At 38.7% G+C, this 24684-nt stretch overlaps 3 protein-coding genes and 1 long non-coding RNA gene across 4 annotated transcripts in view; 2 read left to right on the forward strand and 2 right to left on the reverse strand.

Annotated features, from left to right (window-relative positions):
- The window catches only part of LOC116717688 (uncharacterized), a 72875-nt gene extending 64032 nt beyond the window's left edge, over positions 1 to 8843 (forward strand). Inside the window, exons 4-7 of the long non-coding RNA XR_004338785.1 lie at positions 1163 to 1340; positions 6882 to 6969; positions 7101 to 7200; positions 8348 to 8843. This is a non-coding gene — a long non-coding RNA (uncharacterized LOC116717688). The remainder of the gene's footprint in view (positions 1 to 1162; positions 1341 to 6881; positions 6970 to 7100; positions 7201 to 8347) is intronic.
- Positions 8844 to 11683: 2840 nt separating this feature from the next.
- On the reverse strand, positions 11684 to 16531 carry sec61b (SEC61 translocon subunit beta). The gene is made up of 4 exons (XM_032559230.1): positions 16369 to 16531; positions 15462 to 15559; positions 12915 to 13019; positions 11684 to 12168 (listed from the first exon to the last, which is right to left on the reverse strand). The coding sequence occupies exons 1-4, from the start codon at positions 16369 to 16371 to the stop codon at positions 12081 to 12083; spliced, it is 294 nt and encodes a 97-aa protein (XP_032415121.1). The 5' UTR covers positions 16372 to 16531; the 3' UTR covers positions 11684 to 12080.
- Positions 16532 to 16824: 293 nt separating this feature from the next.
- Positions 16825 to 20586, forward strand: alg2 (ALG2 alpha-1,3/1,6-mannosyltransferase). The gene is made up of 5 exons (XM_032559220.1): positions 16825 to 16941; positions 17388 to 17559; positions 18278 to 18415; positions 18541 to 18708; positions 19375 to 20586. Exons 1-5 carry the CDS (start codon positions 16901 to 16903, stop codon positions 20113 to 20115), a joined length of 1260 nt encoding a protein of 419 aa, XP_032415111.1. The 5' UTR covers positions 16825 to 16900; the 3' UTR covers positions 20116 to 20586.
- Positions 20587 to 21753: 1167 nt separating this feature from the next.
- LOC116717687 (phospholipase A and acyltransferase 2-like) lies at positions 21754 to 24275 on the reverse strand. The gene is made up of 2 exons (XM_032559231.1): positions 22956 to 24275; positions 21754 to 22832 (listed from the first exon to the last, which is right to left on the reverse strand). Exons 1-2 carry the CDS (start codon positions 23155 to 23157, stop codon positions 22531 to 22533), a joined length of 504 nt encoding a protein of 167 aa, XP_032415122.1. The 5' UTR covers positions 23158 to 24275; the 3' UTR covers positions 21754 to 22530.
- Between the last annotated feature and the right edge of the window lie 409 nt (positions 24276 to 24684).

A 24684-nucleotide genomic window follows, 5' to 3' on the forward strand; every position in this document is an offset into this window, starting at 1 on the left:
CATGAAATAATAAGAGGTTGCCTGCTAAACAAAGAAAGCTCCAGTGTTTTATTGTATTTTGCAGTTTATCAATAATATATAAAGTAATGGTTAAAGTCCGATGCTCTAGCCAACTTACACACACACACATATGTTTCTTCTGCCATGTTTATTCGTGTTTACAGCCTGTCCCTTCTCATCAGCCATTCAGCGTGTCAAATCTATGTGAGGACAATGTGCAAGTCGGCTGTTTTTCTCCCCTAGTCAATTGTATCTTTGTGCTGCTTTCACCTGTTCTTCCTTTCATCCATGTATGCATGCAATCAGCTGATGAGAATTGGGACAAACAGGAGCCCAGAGCAGGTGAACCGGGGGAGCAGGAAAGAGGAAAAATGTCCACAACATGGACTCTTTGTCAAATTTTATTCAGACCCTCTAGGGCAGGATACTGCACTTCTTGTTGGAAGTTTTCATGCACTCAACATTGACATGAATGTCAAAATTGAAATTAGGATTTGTACTAAAAACAACAAAAACACAGTCACAAGTCTTTTTACAAGTTTTAATAATCTTGTTTTATAATTTACGCTGGATCATTATTGTATCTACAGCTTCAGGTTTTATGGGCAACTGCCCAGGAGGGCATTAGAAAAGTTTTGAATAGATGAGGGCCCCTTGGAAATGGGCCCTCATCTATAAAAACACATATTGGTGAGCTGTGCCCTGAACACATTTTCTATTGTTTTTATGAATTTACAGTCAATTCCCTCTGCTTGCTGCTAAGAATGACAAAGTTGACATTTGTGCAGAACTGCATTGCATTTTATTTTTATGTCAAATCTGAGAGGATTTTCTGCAGTTCAGTTTCACAGAAATTCACAACACTGTCATCTCAATATGCTACACAATAAATAATAATTGGATCAGAAATATATTGCTATAGCTATTATTGGCAATGCAGAAGAAAGAAATCAGCTTCTTTTCCATGTGATATTTTAGCAGCTAGTTGCATGTTTCTAATATAGAAGTTTTTATTCTTCCTTCTAGAGCTTAAGGGATATCAAAACACATCCAGGCCTGCAGCTTTTGTTAGTTAAAGGGAATACTGTATAATCCAAAGCACCAGAGAAAGCAGCAAAAACTGGGTAAACAGACTAATATATATATTTTTTTCCTGTGACAGAAGATCCCAACAAACCCACACCTCACCCTGAAGCTGCCTGAAGATTATGGATTGAGGAAGGGGACCATTATCCATTCATTCTGACATGCCTGGGCTCAAATGTCTGCAAGCCCTGAAGTGGTTATCCTGATTACTGCCGGAGCATTAAGAGGGAACTCCCTACTGGGAGACGCAGCAGGTAGGCAGCCGTGAGAGAATGATCAGATAATTATGACAGCGTTAATGTGTAACAGAATTTATTCATACAGGTCAAAAGACCATGGTGGAATAACAAACCCACACAATAAAAGCATGGCGTTAGTAGTTTATGCAATCTACTGTGTTGTTCAGGGCAGCTGCAGCCTGCCGGCTCCCAGTGACACAATAAATGTAAGTTCTGAGGTTTGCTGACATAGTTTGTGGGAAAGTTATGAATAAAATTACAGTTTCTTAAGTGGTTCGTGCCAATACGATTCGTCATCCATGTGGATTATCGGCCTACGGGCCCATTAAAACGGCAGCAAGACTTGTAGGACGCAAACAGTTATGAAATCATGAGACTCACCCACAAATAAAAATGTTGGTCATGGTCAGGATCAAACTGCTGGGGGTGAGCAGGATACGAAAAACAGATTCAGTCGATGGACCCACAACTGAAACATTTACAGAAGTCATCATGCAGACTCAAACCATACACATGCAGTAACATGCTTTGACAGACGTGACTGAATGAAAGAAATCACTCTTTAAAGAGTGTGTAGGAAATTATTTAGCTGTAATATGCAAATCAAAAATCTAGCAGCAGCCGCTGAGGAGGAAGAGGTCATCAGGCAGATCATGAGGCTTTTAGGCTGAGCTAAAATTTATTGGTTCAGCAGTTAGACAGAGACAATGATGTCTGATGACTGAACTAGTCATTTATGTACCCAGATGTATTGCTTTAAAAAGTTGCAGAAGCAGGTGGCAAAAGTTGTCTTTTTTTTCCCCAACATCTTACACATTGTTTGTAAATCACCTAAAGCACCAAGGACCGTCTCTAGGCAGAGAGGCTTTTTTGGGTCAATAAACCCAAAGTTTTCCAACTTCTGCAAATGAATATTATTTGCAGAAGGTTTTTGAGAGGTAATAAAATGTGATTTTGATTAATTATAAAAAATATTTTAATTTTTTTTTTTAAATGAAGTACAATGTGCAAAACCCTGTCTTATTAAGTTATATAAGAATTCAGAGGATTAAACTTATAGTTTGTTGAACTCTTTGATTCAATTTCTGGATTCAGACTTTGAAGAAATTTCTCACTTTTTCCACTCTGCCCAGTGAAATTCTTCCAACCAGTCAGATTGCGAGGACCACTCAACACAGTTCTTTAAATGAACCCACAGTTTTTCTGATGAATTTTGCTCTGGACTTTGGCTTCCAAGACTTTATTTTTTCTCTCATGGAATCACTGTTGTTAATAATTTAGATGTATATTTGGACACCCCTCTTCATCTTTACATTTTCCTTGGACAACTGAAGGTTTTCGGACATTTGTAGAATTGTTTGCATTTTCATTGACTTCATGCAGCCACTCTCATCTTTGTTCAGAAGATTTTCCTGCAAGCACAAGCCACTAAAAAACACGGCCTGCAGCCGACAAGCCTGCTTGTGTGAACCCAGAGACAGATGCAGTATAAATGCCATGCATCTTTAGTATGCACACAAGCTTCACACTTGGAAGTGTGCCATATATAGATGGGCCTGTTACAAATCCTGGCTCAGATACAAAGTGTTTTACTGCAGTAGCAATAAAGATAAACACCGTTTCTAGTTTCCTACCCTGAGGGGAATTGACAAAGTTTGAAGAAAACAGGATTTTTATGCACACAACCTTTATTATTGTTAGCTTTATTTATTATTATTATTATTATACAGTACAAGAGCCAGGTGATCCCTGGATACACTGTCTCTCTTACTCCCCCCCTCGACTCACCTCTCTCCTCATTCTCTGGCCTGCAACGCTGCACAAGGAGTGGAAAATCGACTAAAAATACCCCACTCATAAACAACTCACAGACACACTCACACCCAGGCCAGGGATCTTTAATATTAGAAAGTACAAGGCTGACACCAGAGATGCTCCACTTGGTGGGTTTGTCCTCTCCCTAAATTAGTCCAGTGACCAAGCTGTCCCCAGTGGTCCAACATGATGGGTGAGAGGGGCCAGGTCTGTAAGGAGGGCCGGACACATGCTCATTACATCACGGCCCAGCTGGCGTAGCCTGCATTCCTGCGGCGGTCACACGGGGCATCACCAGGCCTGACGCAGCCTGATAGGAGAAGTGGGTGAAATGGCAGCAGGGATCAGTTTGTATTGAGACTGGGGATTCACCTCATTGTAACCCCCCCCCGCCCCCCAAAAAAAACTCTGTTTACACAAAACAACTTAAAGGAACTCAGTTTGATAGACTACAGCTTTGGAAATAACTTATTACTCATGTAATTAAACAGTTGGTTTCTGTCTTCTTTTCACAAAGATACACATTTCCTCCTCTGCTCCTTTAAAGTTTTCTCCAGCTCTCATCTGCGTGTTCGCCTGAGCCTCCACATTGTTCCATCCTGTTAAAGTCCTTTCATGCATCACAACAGACCTGTTAATTTTCTTCTGGTTTTCTCCCACCGTCGACCGTCTCTGCTTGTTTCCATCTTCCTGCCGTTATTCATAACTCTCTCCAAACGACTCAGGTGCCGTGTCTCTCTTTCTTTCTTTTCTACCTCTTTTCCTTTGAAGTGTCTGTGTAATTGACTCCTTTTTCCTTCATGCTTTTAACTTTGGCAGTTGAGGCTTTATCATAAAGTAATCTCAGCTTCCCTTTTCAATTTTTCTTGTCTTGCTATTTTTAGACAATCTATTCTTCACTTTCACGTTATTTCTATGCATCTTTCCCTGCCTTTTTTCACATTTTGTCACACTACAACCACAAAACTTCAATGCACTATATTGAGATTTTATGTCATAGACCCACATAATGTTAAGAAGAAGAGAGAAAATGCTAGTTTTTTGGGGGATGGCTTCATAACTCTGACACTCCTAAATAAAATCCAGTGGAACCAGTTCCTCATATGAACCTAATAAGTAAATAGAGTCCAAGCAAAAAGCGTTAAGAGCTTTTCTTCTTCTTCTGGATGCACAGAGACTTGCAAAGGATAAACTCAAGGAGATGAATACAAGAGAATGACAAATTTTTCAGAGTTTTGTTTGTAAGACTGTATTATTTTTGAAAACCATTTGCTGTCCACTTGACAGTTCAGAACTAAGTTGTGTTGCTCTTTCATATAGAATCCATAAAAAATTTATTTCAGCCTGTAGCAGGACAAAATGTGAAAAAGGTCAAAGAAGATGAAGACAGTGAACTGTAAACATTCACATCTGAACATAAACACATAATTACACTTAATAAATGCACCATAATGTCTCATAAGGCAAGAAAATTAACCATTTTCCCTCAAAGAAATCAAAAGGCGTGTTTAAATGTTTATATTTATACATATAAGTGGGTTGCCCCCTCTGTGTTTCGGGTCAATCTCTACTTCTAGAGAAGTTTTAGTGTCTTGGCATCTTGTTCATGAGTGATGATGGAACAGGAGATGGACAGAAGAACTGGGGCTTCCTCTGCAGTAACACGTCCGCTGCTCTCGTCAGTGATGGTGAAGAACGAGTCGAGCCAAGTGCAAAGCTCTTGATTTACTGATGCGTCATCCAGGGGGAGCTCAGATTAAGAGCCACTGCGTCACCGCATCAAGAAGAGTCAGTTGAGGTGGTTCAGGCCTCTGGTCAGGATGTCCTCAGGGGAAATCCCTTTAGAGGTTTTCCCACTGGGAGAAGAGCCCAGGAAGACGCAGAATCCACAGACGGGACTATGAGTCCCAGAGAATGCCTTGGGCTTCCCCAGAGTGAGCTGGAGGATGGACCTGTTGGCCCCACAGCCAGATTTCATATGTAGGTGGAAGACATTGAAAAGATGGATGGATATTTCCATGTATTCTTTCTCTATATAACTATTTTCTTTAAATCCATGTGGCATTTTTATTTAGCAGCGAGTCAGGGTATACTGCTACACCTGCAGACCTTTAGGCTAATCTTCTTTGTGGATGTTTAATGTTTGTTAAAATGCATGTGTGTGAAGCGGTGAAAATGACTGATTACAATCACTGACAACAGCTGGAAATTGCTTTTAAAATTGGTGCTAGAAATGTCTGTACCCTCAAATGAAACAAGGACTGTTGGGTCGCGGTTTAGCTATTTTACTCTTGGGAAAATTAAATAAACTTTAACATCATTCAATTGAAAAATAATTTTAGTTTCTTCCATATTGCGTACACCGAGGAGAAGGGGAGCAAATTTAACTTTGGTGATGAGTCTGGGAGAGGAGTTTCTGAATGGAGCAGACTCACGTCGACTCTGACTATTTCTGTCCGACAGAGCAGAGAATCCTCGTCCGGAACGGTCAGGAAGCGTCCAGCGAGCACACGCTGTACACACATTCACAAATTCTCACTTGGCTGTGACCCACATGCAGTTCATATGACAGCAGCCATGTGGCCCGGATTGCAGAATATGGACTCAGATTACTTTACAGTGAGCAAGTTCTCGCCTCTCAGCAGATCAGAATAAGCTGCTGATGGCTGAGAGGTGACACTCGCAGGATAACAGTTCGCTGCCAGGCTGCAGGTCTTGTGATCGCAGCAGCTGGACATATTCGATACATATGTAATTTGTAAGAATGGTTCTAATTAATAATAGTCTGTTGGTGTGTTGTTGGTGGAAGCTGTAGCTTGGAGACAGCAGACAGAAAAGGACAAAAACATAATCTCATTTCTCTCTTTTTCTCACATCAAATCAGACCTGAGTGAAGTTGGCCCAGCCCACGTTCTTCAAAATCAGACAGAAATGGTGTCAAACGTTTGTGCTGGTTTGTGAAGCAAAAATTTTCGTTTGTGCCGCTATCATTTTAAAAATATTAAGAAATGTTTCCACAGGTCACGAAAGGTCAACCAGCCATCCCCACCTTCTTCAAATCAGACAACATTGGTGTCAATCATCTCGACTGCGTTTGTGCTGGTTTGTGTAGCAAATTTTTTTCTTTGTGCTGCTTTGGCTTCGAAGATATTAATGAAGTTTTAGAGGTAATTTTGATTTTGTAAAAGTGGGGGTGGGCTGGTTGACCTTTTGACCTTTAAACTTTTTCTTCAAAGCCAAAGCAGCCCAAACAAATACTTTTGCTGCACAAACCAGCACAAATGTAGTCCAGTTGAGTGACACCAATGTTGTCTGATTTGCATAAGGTGGGCGGGGCTGGTTGACCTTTCATTACCTCTGGAAACATTTTTTAATAGCTTTAAAATGATAGCGGCACCAGTGAAAGCTTTCGCTGCACAATCCAGCACAAATGTATCACCAACGTTTGACATCATTTTTGTCTGATTTGAAGAAGGCGGGGTGGGCCAACGTCACACAGTTGGTGCTTTGTGACGGACCAAAGAAAGATGTCCTCCTAACACCATGCTGCCTTCCTCATAGCTCAGATTTGCCAAGGTGTTGTTAGGCTTTGACGTTTTCCCCTTTTTCTTTCAAATGTAGCCCTCGCTTTTACTATTTTAAGATTTTTCTTTTTTTCTTTCTGACTAGAATTGATCAAAGTAGCTGAAAAACGATGTGAAAACTTTCTGTACATTCATCTTCTGATGTGTCTGTGTGCAGGTTTCTGCTTTTGGGCGTCCCTCACTTGGTCATCAAACGCGGATCAATTTCAGCCGCATGTCCATCCATTTCATGCTTTACCAACCAGGTGATCTGTTTAAAAAAAATATACCGTTTGCACACATGCTAGACATAACTGCATGCAACAGTGGAGATCTGCTCAGCCTTCAAAGAAAACTTTCGAATCGCAAAACTTCTGCATCTGATGTTCTTCTACAGGACTGAGATCAGGGAGTTTTTAATGATGGACGGAGAAACATTGATTCTCAAGAAACTACTTATAGTTCTTTGTTTTACCCTCCGGTGACAGCCTGCTCAGGTAAGAGTAGCACCACTTCAACATATTTTTGCTCAAGTAAAAGTGAAAAGTAGCCACATAAGAAATTACTCAAGTAAGAGTAAAAACATATTTTGTAAAAACATTGTTGAAGTACTGAGAAACTGATCAAAACCTTAATCATTTAATATAGAGAAAATCTATGATCAAATACAAACATAAAGTTATGTGGAAATTTTGGTGTTGTAAAGACAAAAATGAAAATAATTCATATAAATAACATAATTACAAAGTAAAAAGTTCAGATTCAAACATTTTTTCCAACTCAATTTCTTTAAATATAAAATTTCTTAAACTTTAACAAAAACTGCAGGTGTGTGTTTTGTGTGAAAATGAGCTTTTTCTTCATTCAATCAAGTTACTCACTGCAGGAAGACGATTTGGAAATTATACTCAAGTAAGAGCAGTGATACTTCATAATAAAATTACTCAAGTTAAGGTCAAACGTACAGCGTAACGCTCCAAAAGTAATTTTTCCCTGAAAATTTACTCAAGCAAATGTAACTGAGTAAATGCAACTAGTTACTACCCAACTCTGGTACCAGGTATGACTGGTATGAGCGCGTTCGCCTCTTTCTACGTCAGGAACAATCCTTTGTAAAAGCATGTGGTTTCCTAACAGGATATGGGTTTCTTGTGAAAAGACTCGGAGCGGCTGTGCTTTAAAGAACTGCATCCTCTCTTTAATCTTTTCCTCCTCCTGTCTCTCACTCCTCTCCTTTTTTTTCCACAAGCAAAACGTCATCTCAACATGCATGCATTCAGGAGGATTCATACAGACGAATGTGATTGTTGGTGCATGGCTGATATTCTTTGATCTCTTTAGACTTTGATGAAGAGGAAAATAATATTTTTATACACAGAAATAAGATAGCGGATGATTCTTAGGATCTCTACAAAACAAGCATGATGCCATAATAGAGAGTGAGGGAAAACTTAATTTTGTTCTTGTTTGCTATGTTATTTTATTTGAATCAAGAAGCAACTCATGATTAAAAAATAGAACAATCTCAATAAAAGAGACTTTGCCAACTCTGATTTATTAAAAGAAATGAAATATTCAGTTGTACTTTGCTTACCAACATATGATTTACATTTTATTGGATCTTTTCTTATCTTTTCTTTATAGAAAACTGGAGAAATTTGCCCACAAGTGCCTTCTTTCGTTCCTTCCTACAACTACCCATCCATTCGTCCAACCTGTCTACAAAGGCCTGTCATAACAAATGAAGGTCCATCACAATCGATGGTAATTCAGGCAAAACATTATAACCACAGTTTGTAGAAGTGCAGCTCAAACCCTAAGTAAAGATTGACATTTCTTCATTTTTGTGACTGTCACATGTTGAATTAATCTCTTACAGAAGAACAGCTCATAGAAAACTGTTCAAACCATCATGTGAACACGGTAAGAAAATGCCCTCCATTCAAACTGGCCAAGAATCCACAGCTCAGGTGGGAGAATCTGTTGATTAAAATCATAAATTTCCTCCTGCATATCACTTTGATCCACACTGTGAGACATGGTAGTGGCAGCATCATGCAGCTGTGTTAACCTCTGTCTGTCTTCAGTGGGGCTGAAAACAACCACACGCTTCACTTTTCATATTTTTACAGCAAGAAAAGGAGAGCAAAATCCATGCTTCCTTTTCCTTTCTCTTCCCACATTTACAACTTTATGTTGGTTTTGCACAAAATTTTTTAACAAAATGCAAGTTCATGGTTGTAACAATAAGAAGCATGGAAAAGAATAAGAAAAGCTTTTCTCACTGCTCGACCGCCGGAGGAAACAGCAAGTTGACGGGTGTAGATGCTGCCAGGAGGAGTTAGAAACTACAGGTTGCAGCAACAGAGGCGGCAACAGTTCTCCACACTCTGCCTGTGCTTGTTTTACTCCTGATCTCTGAGGGGACAGCTCTGCAGCGGCTGCTTCATATTTAATTGTTTTCGTTGAATTATTCTGGCTCACTGCCGTGTTGTGCCACCGTGAATTGGACCACGGAGTCTGTCAGCGCATCTCAGTGTGTGTGTGTTTTCTGTGCGGACGACAGGGAGAGGGATGCCACGAACAATGGGAGCTTCGCGGAAAGCAGGGGCATAGCAACAGGATGAATTAGTGAACAGGCATGAAATGCTACGTTTAACACAAAGCTCAGGAGCCACGGCAGCTGGAGGTTTCATATTCAACACGGATAGCCTGGTGATGCAGGTTGGACCAAAAACACCCCGACAGCTGCAAAATAAGAAACTATGAAGAGTCCACTTATCTGGAAGGTTTATACTGATAAATAAAATAACATTTTTGATCATGTCACTTCAGAAGTAAATTATAGAGGACGCTTAAAGTTCAACATGGCTGTAGAAACAGTTTATGCTGCACAATGTTCAGTAATAATCATTTTTAAGAGTCACACATAGTGTAAAAGTGGAAATACCTTTCCTGAGTGATGACAGTTTTATACTGTAGTTACTAAATGCTGACTCAGGACAGGTTGGTAAAATGGTCTGCAGCGCCCCCCTCAGGACAGACAAGACAGGCAGAGGCAACATGCAGATGAACCAACATGAATATTGCAACCAGCAAATAAAGCGCACTTTAAATGTAAATTAAAGCACAATAATGTCAGTGTGGGGGACATCTGATGAGATTTACATACCAGGCCATTTTTAGATGAATAAAGAAAGAGAAATATACAGACTAATTGTGGCACAGCCTGTTGTTACACACCATGTCCATACCAGCACACAAAGCTCAAATCACCTCAAACTGGTTTCTTGAACATGAAAACATGAATTCACTGAACTTCAGTGGACTCCACAGTCACCAGATCTTATTCCAACAAAGTACCTTTAACATGTGGTGAAAAGGGAGATTCACACGGGTGTTCAGATGACAAATATGCATCACCTGCATGACGTGATCACATAAATATGGACACAGATCTCTGGGAATTGTTTTTAAATTCTTGCTGAATCAATGCTATGATGAACTGAGGCAGTTCTGAAGGTAGACAGAGCTCCAACTCGGTACTATCAAGTTGTACCTAATAACCTGGTACAACTTAATAGTTTTGTCTGAACCAAAGGTATGCATGGCTAGAAGGTGAATTTTATGAAAAAGCAAAATTTTTTAATTTGTTTGAAATAGAAAGATTTGGTAGAGACAGAAAATGAAACCAAAAATCTATCTGAATCAGCCTTTACATTGTGTTTCATACGTGAAGTAAATTACTTTTAAAACTTAGACAAAAAACCCCAAAAAACATTTAGTCGCTCTTTAAAAAAAACTTTCTTCACCAAAACAATAGAAATCTTGTTTAAGGCAAACAACAACCTAAAGTTGAGAGAAGACAGCTCAGTTTGTGTCGCACCCAGCAGAGACAGCCCAGAGACCAAGGAGTCGTTTGTGAGCATAAACTTTGTCAGGTTAGGAAACGTTGCTCTTATAGCAGTTTACTTTTCAATCACCCTCTAACAGTAAAAAAAGAAACTCCAAAGAAATATCTGCTTAGGTTTGCAAATCATGTGGTTAAATAAATCTAAATGCATTTTTCATCTGGATGAACTTTAGCAGCAATGGTTTCTTTTTTTTTTTTTTTTTTTGAGTGTCTGAGCCAAATGAGGAACACATAAGAATGCAGCTGCATTCTTTGTATTTTACCTTCTCTTCTGTCAAAAATGTTTGAAGCTTTAGTTTAAAGTGAGATTTTAGGGTAGAAGACATACCATACAACTAAATGCAGGTGGAATTGCAGTGTGAATGGTGTGACTGAATGTACAAGATGGGACTTTGACATCTTGGACACTCAGGTAAATTACTGCATTACTGTTAACCTCACGTGTAAAACATGGGCAGAATATAAGGAGAAAAGTAAAACTTGCACAATAACCTGATGGGTAATACCAGAGTACAAATAGTGATCTGAACCAAAGCATAAATTACTTTTAACCAGGATTTTTGTCTTTAGAAGTACCTAATGTCACAATGGTGATTTGCCCCACTGTTGAAATGCAGACAGACTGGACTTGCCACAGAGAGCTTTTAAATTACTCCATCGGATGCAAGTTTGTTAGGTCGCCAAGCTGCTGCACTCAGACATTTTTCCTGACTTCTTTCTCCTCATGAAACACTATATAAAGATTGGCACTGCAAAGCTAATCTCACTCTTCTGCAAATTTCTGCTTTATTCTTTGCTGCCATGTGTTCGTTCTTTTCTTTCATGCCTGAATAAGTCTTATTGGACTTATGGATCTAAGAATGAATATAACCATCATAAGATACAAGTTTGAACAAAATTGAAAAGCTTTGATACATACTCCTTAAATCCTGGACAAAATGTCTATAAAAACATGCAGTTTTATTTGAAATATAGTTCTAAAGCAACTCCGAGTCATCTGTTAGAAATATATGAAAATACATTTTGATAAAATGTTTAATCTGGAAATTTAAAATAACCAACTCAAATCTTTTTTTATTATTATTATTTTTATTGTACAACTTTACAATCAAATTTTGTACAAATGCTGTTAACAAAAAAACGAAACTGTTTTCAGGCCCCCTGCAATTTACAGGGGGCCTGAAAACACAAATGTCCTCCATGAAGCAGGAGCAGGAAAACATGCTGCTCCCGACTTCTGAAGTCTTCAGGTGCGTCCTCAACGCTTCATCCCTCTAACCTCGGGAGTAAAAGCTGCATTCTGGTTACCATAGTCTGATCCAGATTGAGATTGTGAACTAATATGGCCACAAAAGTCCAATTTGAGAGTTGTAGTGATGGCAAAGGAGGAAACTTGTTCATTCGTTGTTTGGTCCAGGTCCAAAGAGTTAAGAAGCTGAGATGTCGGATGTCTTCAGGTGGAGTTTAGGAGCGGGTGTACTTCCCCCAGATGTGGAGCATGAAGACTGAAGCAATAAACAAAAGGCTCATCACCAGCACAGGTACAGGGCCGCTGTCGAAACAATGAGACACTGATTAAAACCTAGATTAACACACAAATCCCATCACTTGCAGTAGCTCCAACCAGGGAGAGCATCTGATTTTATTGATGAGTTTTGGAAACAAGGAGGGGCTCTCATCTCTGAAGGAGGCTCTGAGAGCGAGGAGGGGTTGGGGGGAGGAGCGCATTGCTAGGTAGCAGCATTGCCATGCCAACCTTCGCCTGCCCCCCCACCCCCCTTCACAAGGCTGTAATTGAGTTGACCTTTCAGAGTGGATCCTTTAATGAAGCTTTGAGGCTGGCGTCTAACGCAGGAACAAACACGCACTCGATATACACCACTGTATGGCCGGCCTGCCCTCCTTCGACTAGTGGAGAGACGCACTCAATAACGACCACGGCGCCATTGATCAGCCGCGACTGTTTATGGCCAGGAGACGGGATGCCTTTGCTAATATCAGAGCCGAGGATTCAGCAGAACATAAGTTTGAGGATCAGAGTTCTCCCAGCATGCACTATGCCACCAAATAACTGCGTGCACATAAAGAAGGTCCCAAACTCGGAGGCATCAATTGTTTTAGCAGAGAGTCACGTCTGCCCAATTTCCTGTCATTTAACATCCCAAGAGTCGGAAATACTGAAGATTAGCACCTCTAAGTGGAGCATGTCAAAATGTCAGACTCTGTATGCGAGTTTATAGGAGCAATTCTTCTATAAAGGGTGTTTTTATTTTATTTTTTTTCATAAGTGGTACTCACACTTTAAGGCCTGGTGAGTCTTCAGTGTAGAAGCGCCACATGCCGCCAGTGCCGGCAGATCCTGTAGTCCTGGCTCCGCTGCGTGTACCACTGCTGGTAGCTTTTCTAAAGGACACAAATGAAAAACAACTTCAATCCACCTACTTTAAAAACATGTTACAAAACATATTTCCTAAGCAGCAAGAAAACTAGTTAAAAAAGAGAAGATGGTCAAATCTGTAAACAATAGTTGTACAAACTACACTCCTCTTATCACTGGCATTTAAAAACCATTAACAGTAAAAAAAAAAAAAAAAATCAGAATTTAATCTTAATATAACTAGGAAGCAGACTGATTCATGGCTGCTTTGCTTGTGGACAGATTAAACAGAGGTTAATGAGGTAATGAAGAGGATTGGTGGTAATGGGTAATAATGAGAGAGAAGCTGCAGCGACCCTTTTGATTACACTTTGATTAAGTCTACACGACAACATCCATCTACTTTAATCAATGAGGGGGGGGCCAAACAAGAACTAACCACCTGAAACCTGATGCTTTTTACAGCATTTAATAATAATAATAAAAAAAAAAAACAGTCGGCTGGAAAGTAAGCAGTAGGAACAGGGTTTTTACTTTCAATTTTTCATGCAAAAACAAGAATCAAAATGGAAATGTGATCAGAAAGAATTAAAATAATAATATAACATCTATGCATTTGAGAGAGAAAAAAAGTCAATATTTTGATGGAAGTAAAGGATAACTGTCCAACAATCTGGTGGCAAAACAACAATCAAAAACATCCTCCACTTTCACTTTTGGATTGTGAGAAGCAACACAAATTTGACTCCCAGCAATTTTCTATTTTCCACAATTAAACATTATAAAATTTAACTGGTTTTTAAATGTAACTATATTTGAATGTACATAGTTGGATTTGAGTTGAACAGATATGACTGTATTGGAATGAATTGATATAAACTTGATTTTATGCTTACATAATTACACAAATTGGATCTTGTACAGAACTTTGAGATGATTTGGTGTGAACTAATCTTAAGCTTTAGTGTGAACAGTATTAATATCACCAAAGACTGATTGGAATTCACTATTTACTGGAAATCACATTCCAGGTAACATAAATTTATGAGTTTATTCAGCCAGTTGGAGGAGGAACAACACCAGACACAGATGATTAAGTCCAATGTACTAAAAGTCATCATAATGACACATGAGAAAGATGAGTGAGAAAAACATTGACAGATATTAGAGATGCACAAATATAAAAATTTCAGGCGATATTAACATTGCTGTTATAGCTGATAATCAATACATCTATTTCCCTTCGTCTCTACACAGTGAAAAAATAACGAAACAGCTGACACCGAATCATCTTCCTCAGTTAAACACTCCACAGTTCTTCACTGCATCACTACCTCTGTCAAACACAACTACATGGCAAACCCAACTCCCCTCCTCCTGAAACACAAACGGCAACAAGATGTAAACAAACATCAGTTGTTACCACGGAACCTGCAATGCAGATTGATCATGAATACCTACAATATATTGTCAAAATATTCAATAATACACATCGGCATAATATAAAGTGCATCATGCAACTGTAATTTTGATAAGTGCACTCACTTAGCAACTCTCTAAATATTACTGTAAATCTAAAACTAGTGCTAGTAACGTAGACGTTTTGTGGCACAAAGCAAAGTGGGAATCAGATATTATACTGCAACTATGTCTACACCACCCAATAAGTTCCCAACCCAGAATGTCAAACTAAGCATCAGCCAGTTACTGGTATCAAGTACGACCCATAATTGAGGGTTACCGGAGAAAGTGCCTGAGGGAGAGGAGCTTTTTCCAGCCGTTTGGTGCATTGAAGGGCTTTACATTCCCTCACAAGACAGAAAACTCAGCAGCTTAAAAAAGTTCAGTTTGTAAAAAACATGGTTACTGAGGGGAGACAAAAGAAGCACCAACACCGTTTTAAAGCTGCGGTTGCCAATCAAAGGCCAATATGTCTCAAAGCAGCCAACTACAAGCTGACTTCCTGAGCAGATAGCCCAGCTAATAAACCCCTAATATGAGCTTGCTCTACTTTTCTTACTCCATTAAGACCAAAACCGTCACAAGGTAGAATCATGTAATCTAATTGGTGTTTGATATCACAAACAGGTAACTTTACAATATTGAGCAGCCATAGTTTGGATGGACATACTTTATTAAACAGCAAAACAATTCTTTGTTTTGACGTAGATTACAGAGGAGCCAGTTATTTGAAAAGATTGTAGCAAGAACAGAAGTTATTCTGTCATTATTAACTGTATAAATTCAAGATTCATGCTAACAAATGAACCCTTTTTTTACTTGTGGTCCAAAAAAAAAAAAAAAAAACTGTTTTATTTTTTTTAAATCACAGAGTTAAACAATAATGTAGACATGGATTATTATACCTTACACTAACCTTTGCTGAAACATGTCCCCATACAGTGAAGAGAAAGGAAAGTTGCTTGCATAAAAATGTATATTTTAGACATAAAGTCTAGACTACATACCTTTGCCTGACTGTAGATCCTGCAGCCCGGGGAGCCACTGTTTTACTGGGGGAACGGCTAGACGCCCCAACGTTAGTTGCACTTGCGGCTGGTCCAGGCTAAAACAAAAGATAAACATTATTTAGGTGAAATAAATTTGCTTTCCAGCCATTTCTTTGGTCAATTACCGTTTCAGAATCTCAAAGCCATACTTTTTAAACAACAATATTAGAGGGTTTAAAAAGTGTATGATGATCTTTTGAAATAATGTTCCAACACAAGATTGCATACAAGTAAAAAAGTGCAATATTACAGACCAATCACGTACCAACAAACATTAACCAGAGTAATGATCACAAAAATATTAATTTGGTCCCAATATAATGTTACAGAAGAGGATTACATGTGTACTGAATGAGTAAATATTGGTTTATTTATACTTTCATAATGTTGAAGACAAGACTAAAGGCTAGATTACAAATTAAGTCATTCTGGAAATCCAGTATTTGTGAGAAAGTATAGTTTTGAGAATCTAGCATAAACTGTCTAATCCCCATATTAAATGACAGAAACAAAAACCTACCCACCTGTACGCATGACTATTGGGGCAAACCAGACATATTCAATTAAAATAAAATTTAAAATATGTGCCTTTACTATAGCAGGTTAATTTTAAGCAAAAGCCGTAGCACTGTGATTACAATTTAACCCTCAACAGCAATTGTAGTCTTGTGATTGGTTATATATATAATTAATGTTAATACATTAAGTATTATATAAGGAAATTGTATAAAAATTGTATGAATCTCTAAGGAACGGCCACGTCCACAGCTAACCTGCTAACTACAAAACGACCACTGGCACTAAATGAATGTAACTAAGCTAGCTAGTTAAAATACTAATTTTTAGATGGAAATAAGAAAATTACCATTTTGTTTTATATTTCTTGATGCAGATCTAAAGCGGGAGCCTTCTTTGAATCTGATATCCACGTCAGAAAAAAAACGCAGATTGTGAGCAAATTGGTCAAAACTTCAGAAGAGAGCTCACAAAGCTGACGTACGTCTAAAAAGGGACACGAAAGCTAAATTAAGGACCAGTGAGGGCGACCGACTAGAAGCCTGACTGACTGAATTGCTCCAACACAAAAACAAAAGAAAAAATATAACTTGCACAGCTTTATATTTTCTATTTTTAATGTAAAAATAATAGATAAAACTTGTTCTTAATTTAGAAAAAAACATGCGTATAATAAACTACCAATTGTTGAAAGGCAAATCACTGTTTCTCCTTGAGTATGAGAGAGACGTGTCTCACAAGGGTCCACTGTGGGAAACTGACGCCATTGCGGTTCAAACGGGGAACTCAAATGAACTTAAACCAACAGTGAATTGGAACCAAAATGGCGGCTCACCGTCAGCTCTTCATCATCGCTGTGGCTGATCAGGCGAGCTTAATCGATGGTTTCTAAAACTGAACAAGGTAGTGGAGAAATTGAAAGGTAAACATTTCCGTATTTCACGTTTAGTTGAATGTTGCTTGGACTTTTGGTTGCAACAGCTCTCGTCAGGTTATGTGAATTTAGCAAAACTGTTTCGAGCCATTGTGAATATTAGCACATGTGTAAAAACGCCAAACTTTGGCTGAAGCAACCCTTTCATCCGTCAGTGTGCATTCTTACTTTAACCTATAATTAAAGACAAGCTAACTGCACGAGTTTGTAAGTTTAAATGTGTGAGGTCTGCTTCTTGTTTTTAGTTAAAATTTTCTTTTAGATTGTTTGTATATTTCAGTTCTGATTACACAAAAGTCGTAAGATAAGATTCTCTTATTTCTTTTTATGTAGTGAGATTTTGTTTATTTAGCTGAAAACATAAACAACTTTAACTTTGTAAAATAATGTTTTAACAAAATGCATACCCTAAATTTACTATATAATATGTGCAGAATGGCGCGGGTGGTGTTTCTCCATCCGGATCTTGGTATTGGAGGTGCAGAGCGACTGGTGGTTGATGCTGCTGTTGCCCTAAAGTCTCAAGGATGCAGTGTTCAGATTTGGACCGCCCATTATGATCCAAAACACTGCTTCTCGGAGACCCGAGACCCAGATCTTCCTGTGGTATGTAAAAGCACATCTTGATGTGTTTAAAAAAAAATAAATAAAAGAAACATTACTGCTTAGGCTCGTCGTCGGCACGAAAATTTTATATATATTTTGAACTTTTAGTGATTAATTTAAGCTATTATTTTTCCAGAGTGGGGTGATGATACAACATAAAACACCAATTCGTTTTAAAAAATGCATTGCTGCACAAGTTTTAATTTAATTTTAATCTAATATAGGTTTTCTCTAACAAGCTGAAAATAACACATTAGGGTAAAAAGCTAGCTATACATTCTCACTATAGTTTGATTTTAAAATGTCTGCTGGCATGTTAAACTTCAACCACACACTTTGTATCCATCAACAAGCTTTTGGAATAATGTTGGCTGCTTATTTTGCCCTTTTCTCATAATAATTGGTAGGGTTCATTTAATGCACTTGGTTTACTTGGCTTTCAGCATCAGGTATCACTTTTTTCAGTAGTGTTAGATCAGAGCCATTCCATAAGTGTAATATTCACTTGCTTTATCTTCTCCAAAGCATGTTTGGATGTGTGTTTGTGATTAATGTCTTGTTTTAGCAGCTGATTGTGGCCATGTTTTAGCTCCATTCCTGTTTTCATAAACTCTGAACAGATTTTGTCCTTCCTGAAAATACATCCATGTGTTTAAAAAACAAATATTCAAGACTCTCAATGGTCCAAATTTCTTTCTTAAATGTAAATGTATTATAGGTATGTGCTGGCGACTGGTTACCCACCAGTATATTCGGCTACCTGCATGCTCTGTGTGCGTACCTCCGGATGATTTATGTGGCCTTCTACCTGGTCTTCCTGAGCGGTGTGGAGTATGATGTCATCGTTTGTGATCAGGTGAGTTTATTTAAGCCGCCAGTGTCATATCACTGAAACTCAAAGGTTTCAACAGTGACGTCTTCTGTTTTGCATCAAATCCTATGGCTTAACACAAGTATACATATATTTACTTTTTTCTGTAGGTATCTGTGTGTATACCCGTGCTGCGGTTGTCCCGACACAGGAAGAAAGTTCTGTTCTACTGTCACTTTCCGGACCAGCTGCTGACCCAGAGGAAGTCAGCCCTGAAGAGGCTCTATAGAGCTCCTGTTGACTGGTTGGAAGAACGCACCACTGGTATGGCTGACATGGTAATTAAGATTAAAAAAAATATTGCTTTCTTCCATAGGACTCAGATTTAAACCTCTGACAAACCTTAGGATTCACTCCTGGTTAAAAACACACAGTCTTTTTCATCTAATTTTAGCATAAAATATTGTGAAGTATAGCCAGGCAAAAGCTAAAAACTAAACTCAGTCCTAGAAGGTTCCAGCCGTAGTTTGTTCAGATGATTTACTAACCGCTAAGGTGACTCCTGACATCTTGTCTCACCAACAATCATTTGTGGGAACCCCTTAAAGCTGAGGAAGACTGCAAACAGAGACCCCAGGATTTCTATTTGGAGTGATGAAGTCAATGGAGTGGTCATTTGTTAGAAAGTGATTGCACTGGGTTTTATTTTCAGGTATCACAGTGAAAGGGGGGGTGAAGATTAATGCACGCCAGTCTTCAAACTTTCATTTGTAAAGAAAAAAAATTTATTTGAATGTAATTTTTTTTGTTGATTTAACACATAAAATTCAAATAAAGCCATAAGGTTTGTGGATTATTTTAGTATGCTTTGAGATGATATTCATGGTAAAGCTCTGAAACCATTCAAGCCATATAGAATGACGACAGTCTTTATGCTGCTAACAAAGTCAAAGGAAACTCTTAGAGATGTGATATAAATAATATTCTCTAATTTCTGTTTTCAGATTTTAGTGAACAGTCAGTTCACTGCAGGCATCTTCAGGGAGACCTTCCGCAGTCTAAACCGCGTCCAGCCCGACGTCCTCTACCCGTCCCTAAACACTAACACGTTCGATCAGATGTCGACGGAAGCACAGGGCCTGCAGGGTCTGCTTCCTGAGGGAGTATCCCACCTGTTTCTGTCTCTGAACCGATACGAGAGAAAAAAGAACCTGGGCCTCGCTCTGGAGGCTCTGGCGGTCCTGAGATGCAGCCTCACGCCCGCTCAGAGAGCGGGTGTTCACCTGGTGGTCGCCGGGGGCTACGATGACCGAGTTACTGAGAACGTCCAGCACTACAACGAGCTGAGTGAACTGGCCGAGCAGCTCCACTTGGAGGACTGCGTCACCTTTATGCGCTCTCCCTCTGACTCCGTGAAGGTGGTGCTGCTGCAGACCGCCACCGCAGTGCTGTACACCCCCAGCAGAGAACACTTTGGGATCGTTCCCGTAGAGGCCATGTACTGCAGCTGTCCTGTTATCGCCGTGAACTCCGGGGGGCCCCTGGAGAGCATAGCTGATGAGGAGACGGGCTTCCTGTGCGAGCCCACGGCCGAGGCCTTCTCTAAGGCCATGGAGAGGCTTATCAGGGACTCGCGCCTCCGCAGGGACATGGGACTAGCTGGGAGGAGAAGGGTGGAGGAGAGGTTCTCTCTTCAGGCCTTCTCAAACCAGCTCTATGGGTATATTGTCCAGCTGAGCAAGTGATGGGGAAGGAGGACGAAAACTGTGGAAATGTGGAACTGAACAACTGCGGCATCTCAAAAACAAAAAATCTTACTGTTTTCGGTGTAGATTCATCAAGAAATGGAAATCAATTTATTAATATTGATAAAAATGACTAGCAATAGAAAAAATATTCTGGCAGATTATTATGGGAAAATGTCTTGCTCTTCTGGCAGATTATTTCACTTATAGTACTTTTTTTTGGTCAATTTTAAGCAGTTATTGACTTAAAATAAGCTCTTATCTGGTGCTGAAAAGTAAATTATGAGTCAGTTTTGTCTTGTTTCTAGTGTACTAAATATTTGTACTAGAAACTATACCAAAAACATTAAGATTTTGTGTGCTTTTGTCATGTGGATGTTACTGCGCTTAAGTTTTGTTTTGTTTTTAATTCCCAGGAGCCTGAAGTGTTTTTTGTTTATTTTTTTTCACATAAAATTATGTTGAGCAAGATTTCTTTAAACTTGCAGTGGTTTTTCTTAGAATATTAATTTAAAGCTTTTCTACTCATTTGAGTCCAGTTCTTGAATGCACTATGTGTGTCATCGTCATTACTGGACAGAAAATTAGCATTAAAATGAGCCAAAGTCCAAAAAACAACAATTAAAGGATGAAGAACTATTGGTCAGTACCAGTTTGAAGCATTGCAGGAATGTCTGCCTCACTGAAAACACAATATAAAGAGCGGCTTGAAACTTTTGCACAGGTCTGTATGTGAACTGAGCTGGGTGTGTATTATTAGTACTTCAAGGACAATTAATCAGCCTTCCCCATGAGAGGTTGCTGCGAGGCGCGAAAGCGATGGAATCCGTGTACCAATTAAGAAATGAGAAATTAGTTTACCTGTCCTGTTGCTGGAAAAATACCACCTTCTTAGGCGTCTGTGTGTCTGGAACTATGGAAAAAGTGCTGCAACGTGGCAACCGAGAGCCTGGGAAATGAGTCTCCAACGAGGATTGATTGTTGCGTGAAATGTTTTGCACTGTTTGTGTGCATTATCCTCCCGCCCCGTCTATGCACATTTTGTTTTTGTGTCTTTTTGAAGAGGAGCAGGGCAGTCATCACCACATGCCATCGGGCAGCGCACAATCTCAGATCGATAGGTGGATGCTTTTCTGCTGCATCCTGTTTGTCCACAGCTTTGTTCCCCTTCCTGTATTCAGAGGACGCTGGCCTGTTTATGACTCCTGCAGCTGCGTAAAGGGTTATTAGCAGATGATGGCGAGTTGGGCTTTATTAGATGGGCAGTGAGCCTGTGTCTGGGTCATTATCAATGAGGAGAATAGCAGAAGGTCATTGTGTCTCCGCGATGGCCTCCTCTGGCTTCTTACTGTATAGAAATGCTCCTATCGGCATTCTTGAAGTCTTAATAAACAAGAAGACACATAGTTTCCCCCATCTCCGGAGTCCCACTTCTGCTGGTGCATTTGTTGGCCTTTAACAGACTTCTGTAAGGATTTTGTGGGCGAGCAAGCAGGCACAGATACATTGTTAATGCTGTAAATAAAACATTCCAAGAAAAAAAAAGCCAGCAAGGAAGTTTTATTTTGCTCTTTAATCACTCAGGGACAAAACACAGAAGATCTTAACTTTGTGCTTCAATTTGTTGTTGCATTATCATTTGGAGAGTCTTAGTTGTGTCTGAATGAGCTTCGTTCTTATTGAAGGGGATCTACTGGAAGAACCCAGTGAAATTAAGATGTTTTTAGTGGGTTTTTTTCTTTGGTAAAACAAATGTATGTTATTTTCCTTTGATTTTTACACACTTCTCAAATAAAACTAAAAAGCAGTTTAAAAAGTGGCATTTCTTAATCAGCAGTTGCATAACATTGAAAACATCTATTTTCTTATTAGCTGTATGGAGAATCAAAAGTGCCACAATTTATGTTTCATTAGTTCTGCTAAAAAAAGATAAATATAAAAGTTTTATTTAATACAAAATAATTAAATGTCATTGTTACACCTTTAATTAATTCATTAATGATTTTGCAGTATATCATGATTTCTTTTTCCTATCCTGTATTAAATACAATGAGTGGTGCCCACAATAATCTAGATTCTAGATGATTGGCATGAAGTGGATTTCCTGTGCAGATTAACCAATCAGATAAGAGCAAACTGATGGACTGCATTCATCATTATTTTATGGTTCACAGTAACAAATTAACCAAGATATGACTTTAATAAGTTAAGCAAATATTTCATTTAATTATTCAGTCAAGTAATTAATTGTAATATTGATATAGTTGGGCTTTAATTTATGGAATATATTTACTTCTAGTTTTATTTAAATTAAAATATAATATTTAATTTTGGCATATTTGACCCTTCATTCTTTGGAGACTTAAAGTATTTTTTTTAACCAACCATTAGAACCACATAAAGTATTTTACCAACCTAGTTGCTCACAGCGTGGCCATATTGAACAAATGTGGCAAAATGTTCGCTGTTGAAGTTGACCAGATCGTACTTGAACTCTTGATGCAGGAAAGTCTCGCAGCGACGCCAGATGGTTTCAGGTGGAGATGCAGTCAGGTTGTGTTTGTTGTTGTTAACCCTGATGCGAGTCTCTGCAGGGACTCGGATCTCTGGGATGTGCTGCCTGCTGATTCTGGTTTTCTTCAGGACCCGATCACCTTTGGATTTCGGAGCCATCAGCTGAAGGAAGCTGCGGCCTGCTTGCTGCGGCATGTTTTCATCTGAAATTGAGACAAATATTTTTCACTAAAACAAATTTACCATATGACGAGAGGTAAGACCATATATATTTTTTAAACAGTTCAAATAAAATGTGACATTATTTAATATTGAAAGTTTCTTACCTCCCACCCCAAAGTGGATAACATAACCTTCTCCAGTATAAACACCCCAAAGAGACAATCCTAACCATGGAGTCACAAACTCTATCAGCTCTCCGATCTGCAGTAGACACACAACGATCAACCTAAAAAGAAAAATAACACTGAAAAAAAATGACAGCTTTTCTGACATTGATGTTACTGGGTCACTTTTATTTTGCAACATTGTCTTTTGACTTTAAAATTATAGCCATTTTTTCAAGACTTCCTCTTAGCTCATGAAAAAAGCAGCATTTTTAAAATGTTTTGCATATATATAAAAATAAAAAAATCTAACCTTTTGTGTTGTGTTTTGGGAAAAACTGCTGCTCCAGTTTCCTAAGCGGTCCATAACTGCAGGTTTGATATCATCTGGTTGACTGTTTTCCTGAGTGCGTTTGTATCATCTGACACAAGCATTCTTTAGCACCAGATGATTGTGAATGCTTCAGCATGATATCGGGTCTAATAATTAACTTTTAAACAGCAATGTGTTCTATTTGTGTTTATTCTATCAGGTGGACACAAACAGCCTCAGTGTCCGGCATGTAAAAAATGTCTTTCTCTTGTTGATCTCACTGGTTTTTAGTAATTCTTTAAGTTTTCAGTCCTCACGTCTCGTATTGATTCAGACGTTTCTTCACAGTCAATTTCAAAAGCTGAGAGGCACTGAAGCCGACAGTGTGGCCACTTGTCTTCCACAGCTACAGGTATTATTTGTCCCAGTTGGCCCAATTAGTACTGCTGACTATGGTTTAATTTAAAATAAATACCAAGATCCACCATGTGGAATATTTCAGATCAATTAATTTATTGAACCTGTCAGGTTCTGATTGCTAATATTTTCTGTTTTAATAATCAGCTGAGGTTTATTGTAGGAAAAGCAAAATCCAACTTTCACACTCCTGATATTTGCTTTGAGGGCATTTAGACTGATGCTATATGGTAATCAGTCAGGTAATTAGATATTATGGTAATTAAAATAATATAAGTTATTAAGCAGTTCCTGTTAAAACAAAGCATTACATCGCCAGCCTAATTAAAAATAAAATTAATATTCTGCAGGTGCTCCTTGTAGAAAAAATGAATCAATGTAAGTATTGTGTTCGCAATAATTTTTAATTGAAAAATAAGTATTTAAGTGTTTAACTTTTTGTTATGGTGATTTAAAAAACCTGGTTTTAAAAACATGCAAAAATAAAGTCCAATTATCTAGAGCTGGGATATCTAGATTTTCATGACGTGCTTTGTGAAATGGTCCTGTACGCTGGTGTTCAGCCCCCTTTTCTCTGATACCCTTAAATAAATTCCGCGGTCTTCAGGAATCCTTCAGTATTCTGTGAGTTCATTAGTAAATATGGAAAGAGTACGGTCAAACTTCAGAGCTACCGAGACATTATCATGGGTCTACACTGAGCAAGGAGGGCATGAATCGAAGAAGCACGGTTTCTCTGGAGGAGCTCCAGAGATCCAAAGCTCAGGTGGGAGATTTTGCTTAAATTGAACAAATCTGGCCTTTATGAAAGAGTGGCAGCTTCCTGTTTGCCATATCAAGGAAGAAGATTGTCTTTTCAAATAAGGCCAAAACTAATCTTTTTGTCCTACATGGTGGAAAACTAAGACAGAGTATGATCGTAAACATCTAAGCAGAATGCTATGGGGAACTGAATGGAGCTAAATAGAGGACAATCCTGGAAGAAAACCAGGATTCTAA

The sequence above is a fragment of the Xiphophorus hellerii genome, chromosome 3, assembly GCF_003331165.1.
Source record: "Xiphophorus hellerii strain 12219 chromosome 3, Xiphophorus_hellerii-4.1, whole genome shotgun sequence".
NCBI lineage: Eukaryota > Metazoa > Chordata > Actinopteri > Cyprinodontiformes > Poeciliidae > Xiphophorus > Xiphophorus hellerii.

Coding starts and splice junctions, on each gene's coding strand:
- alg2 (XM_032559220.1), top strand. CDS start 16,901: ATGGTTTCTAAAACTGAACAAGGTAGTGGAGAAATTGAAAG. Junction 16,942..17,387: donor GGTAGTGGAGAAATTGAAAG/GTAAACATTTCC, acceptor TAATATGTGCAG/AATGGCGCGGGTGGTGTTTC. Junction 18,709..19,374: donor CCACTGGTATGGCTGACATG/GTAATTAAGATT, acceptor TTCTGTTTTCAG/ATTTTAGTGAACAGTCAGTT.
- sec61b (XM_032559230.1), bottom strand. Junction 13,020..15,461: donor GGATCTACAGTCAGGCAAAG/GTATGTAGTCTA, acceptor TGTGTCCTTTAG/AAAAGCTACCAGCAGTGGTA. Junction 12,169..12,914: donor GACTCACCAGGCCTTAAAGT/GTGAGTACCACT, acceptor TTGTTTCGACAG/CGGCCCTGTACCTGTGCTGG.
- LOC116717687 (XM_032559231.1), bottom strand. CDS start 23,157: ATGTTGCAAAATAAAAGTGACCCAGTAACATCAATGTCAGAAAAGCTG. Junction 22,833..22,955: donor TATCCACTTTGGGGTGGGAG/GTAAGAAACTTT, acceptor TCTCAATTTCAG/ATGAAAACATGCCGCAGCAA.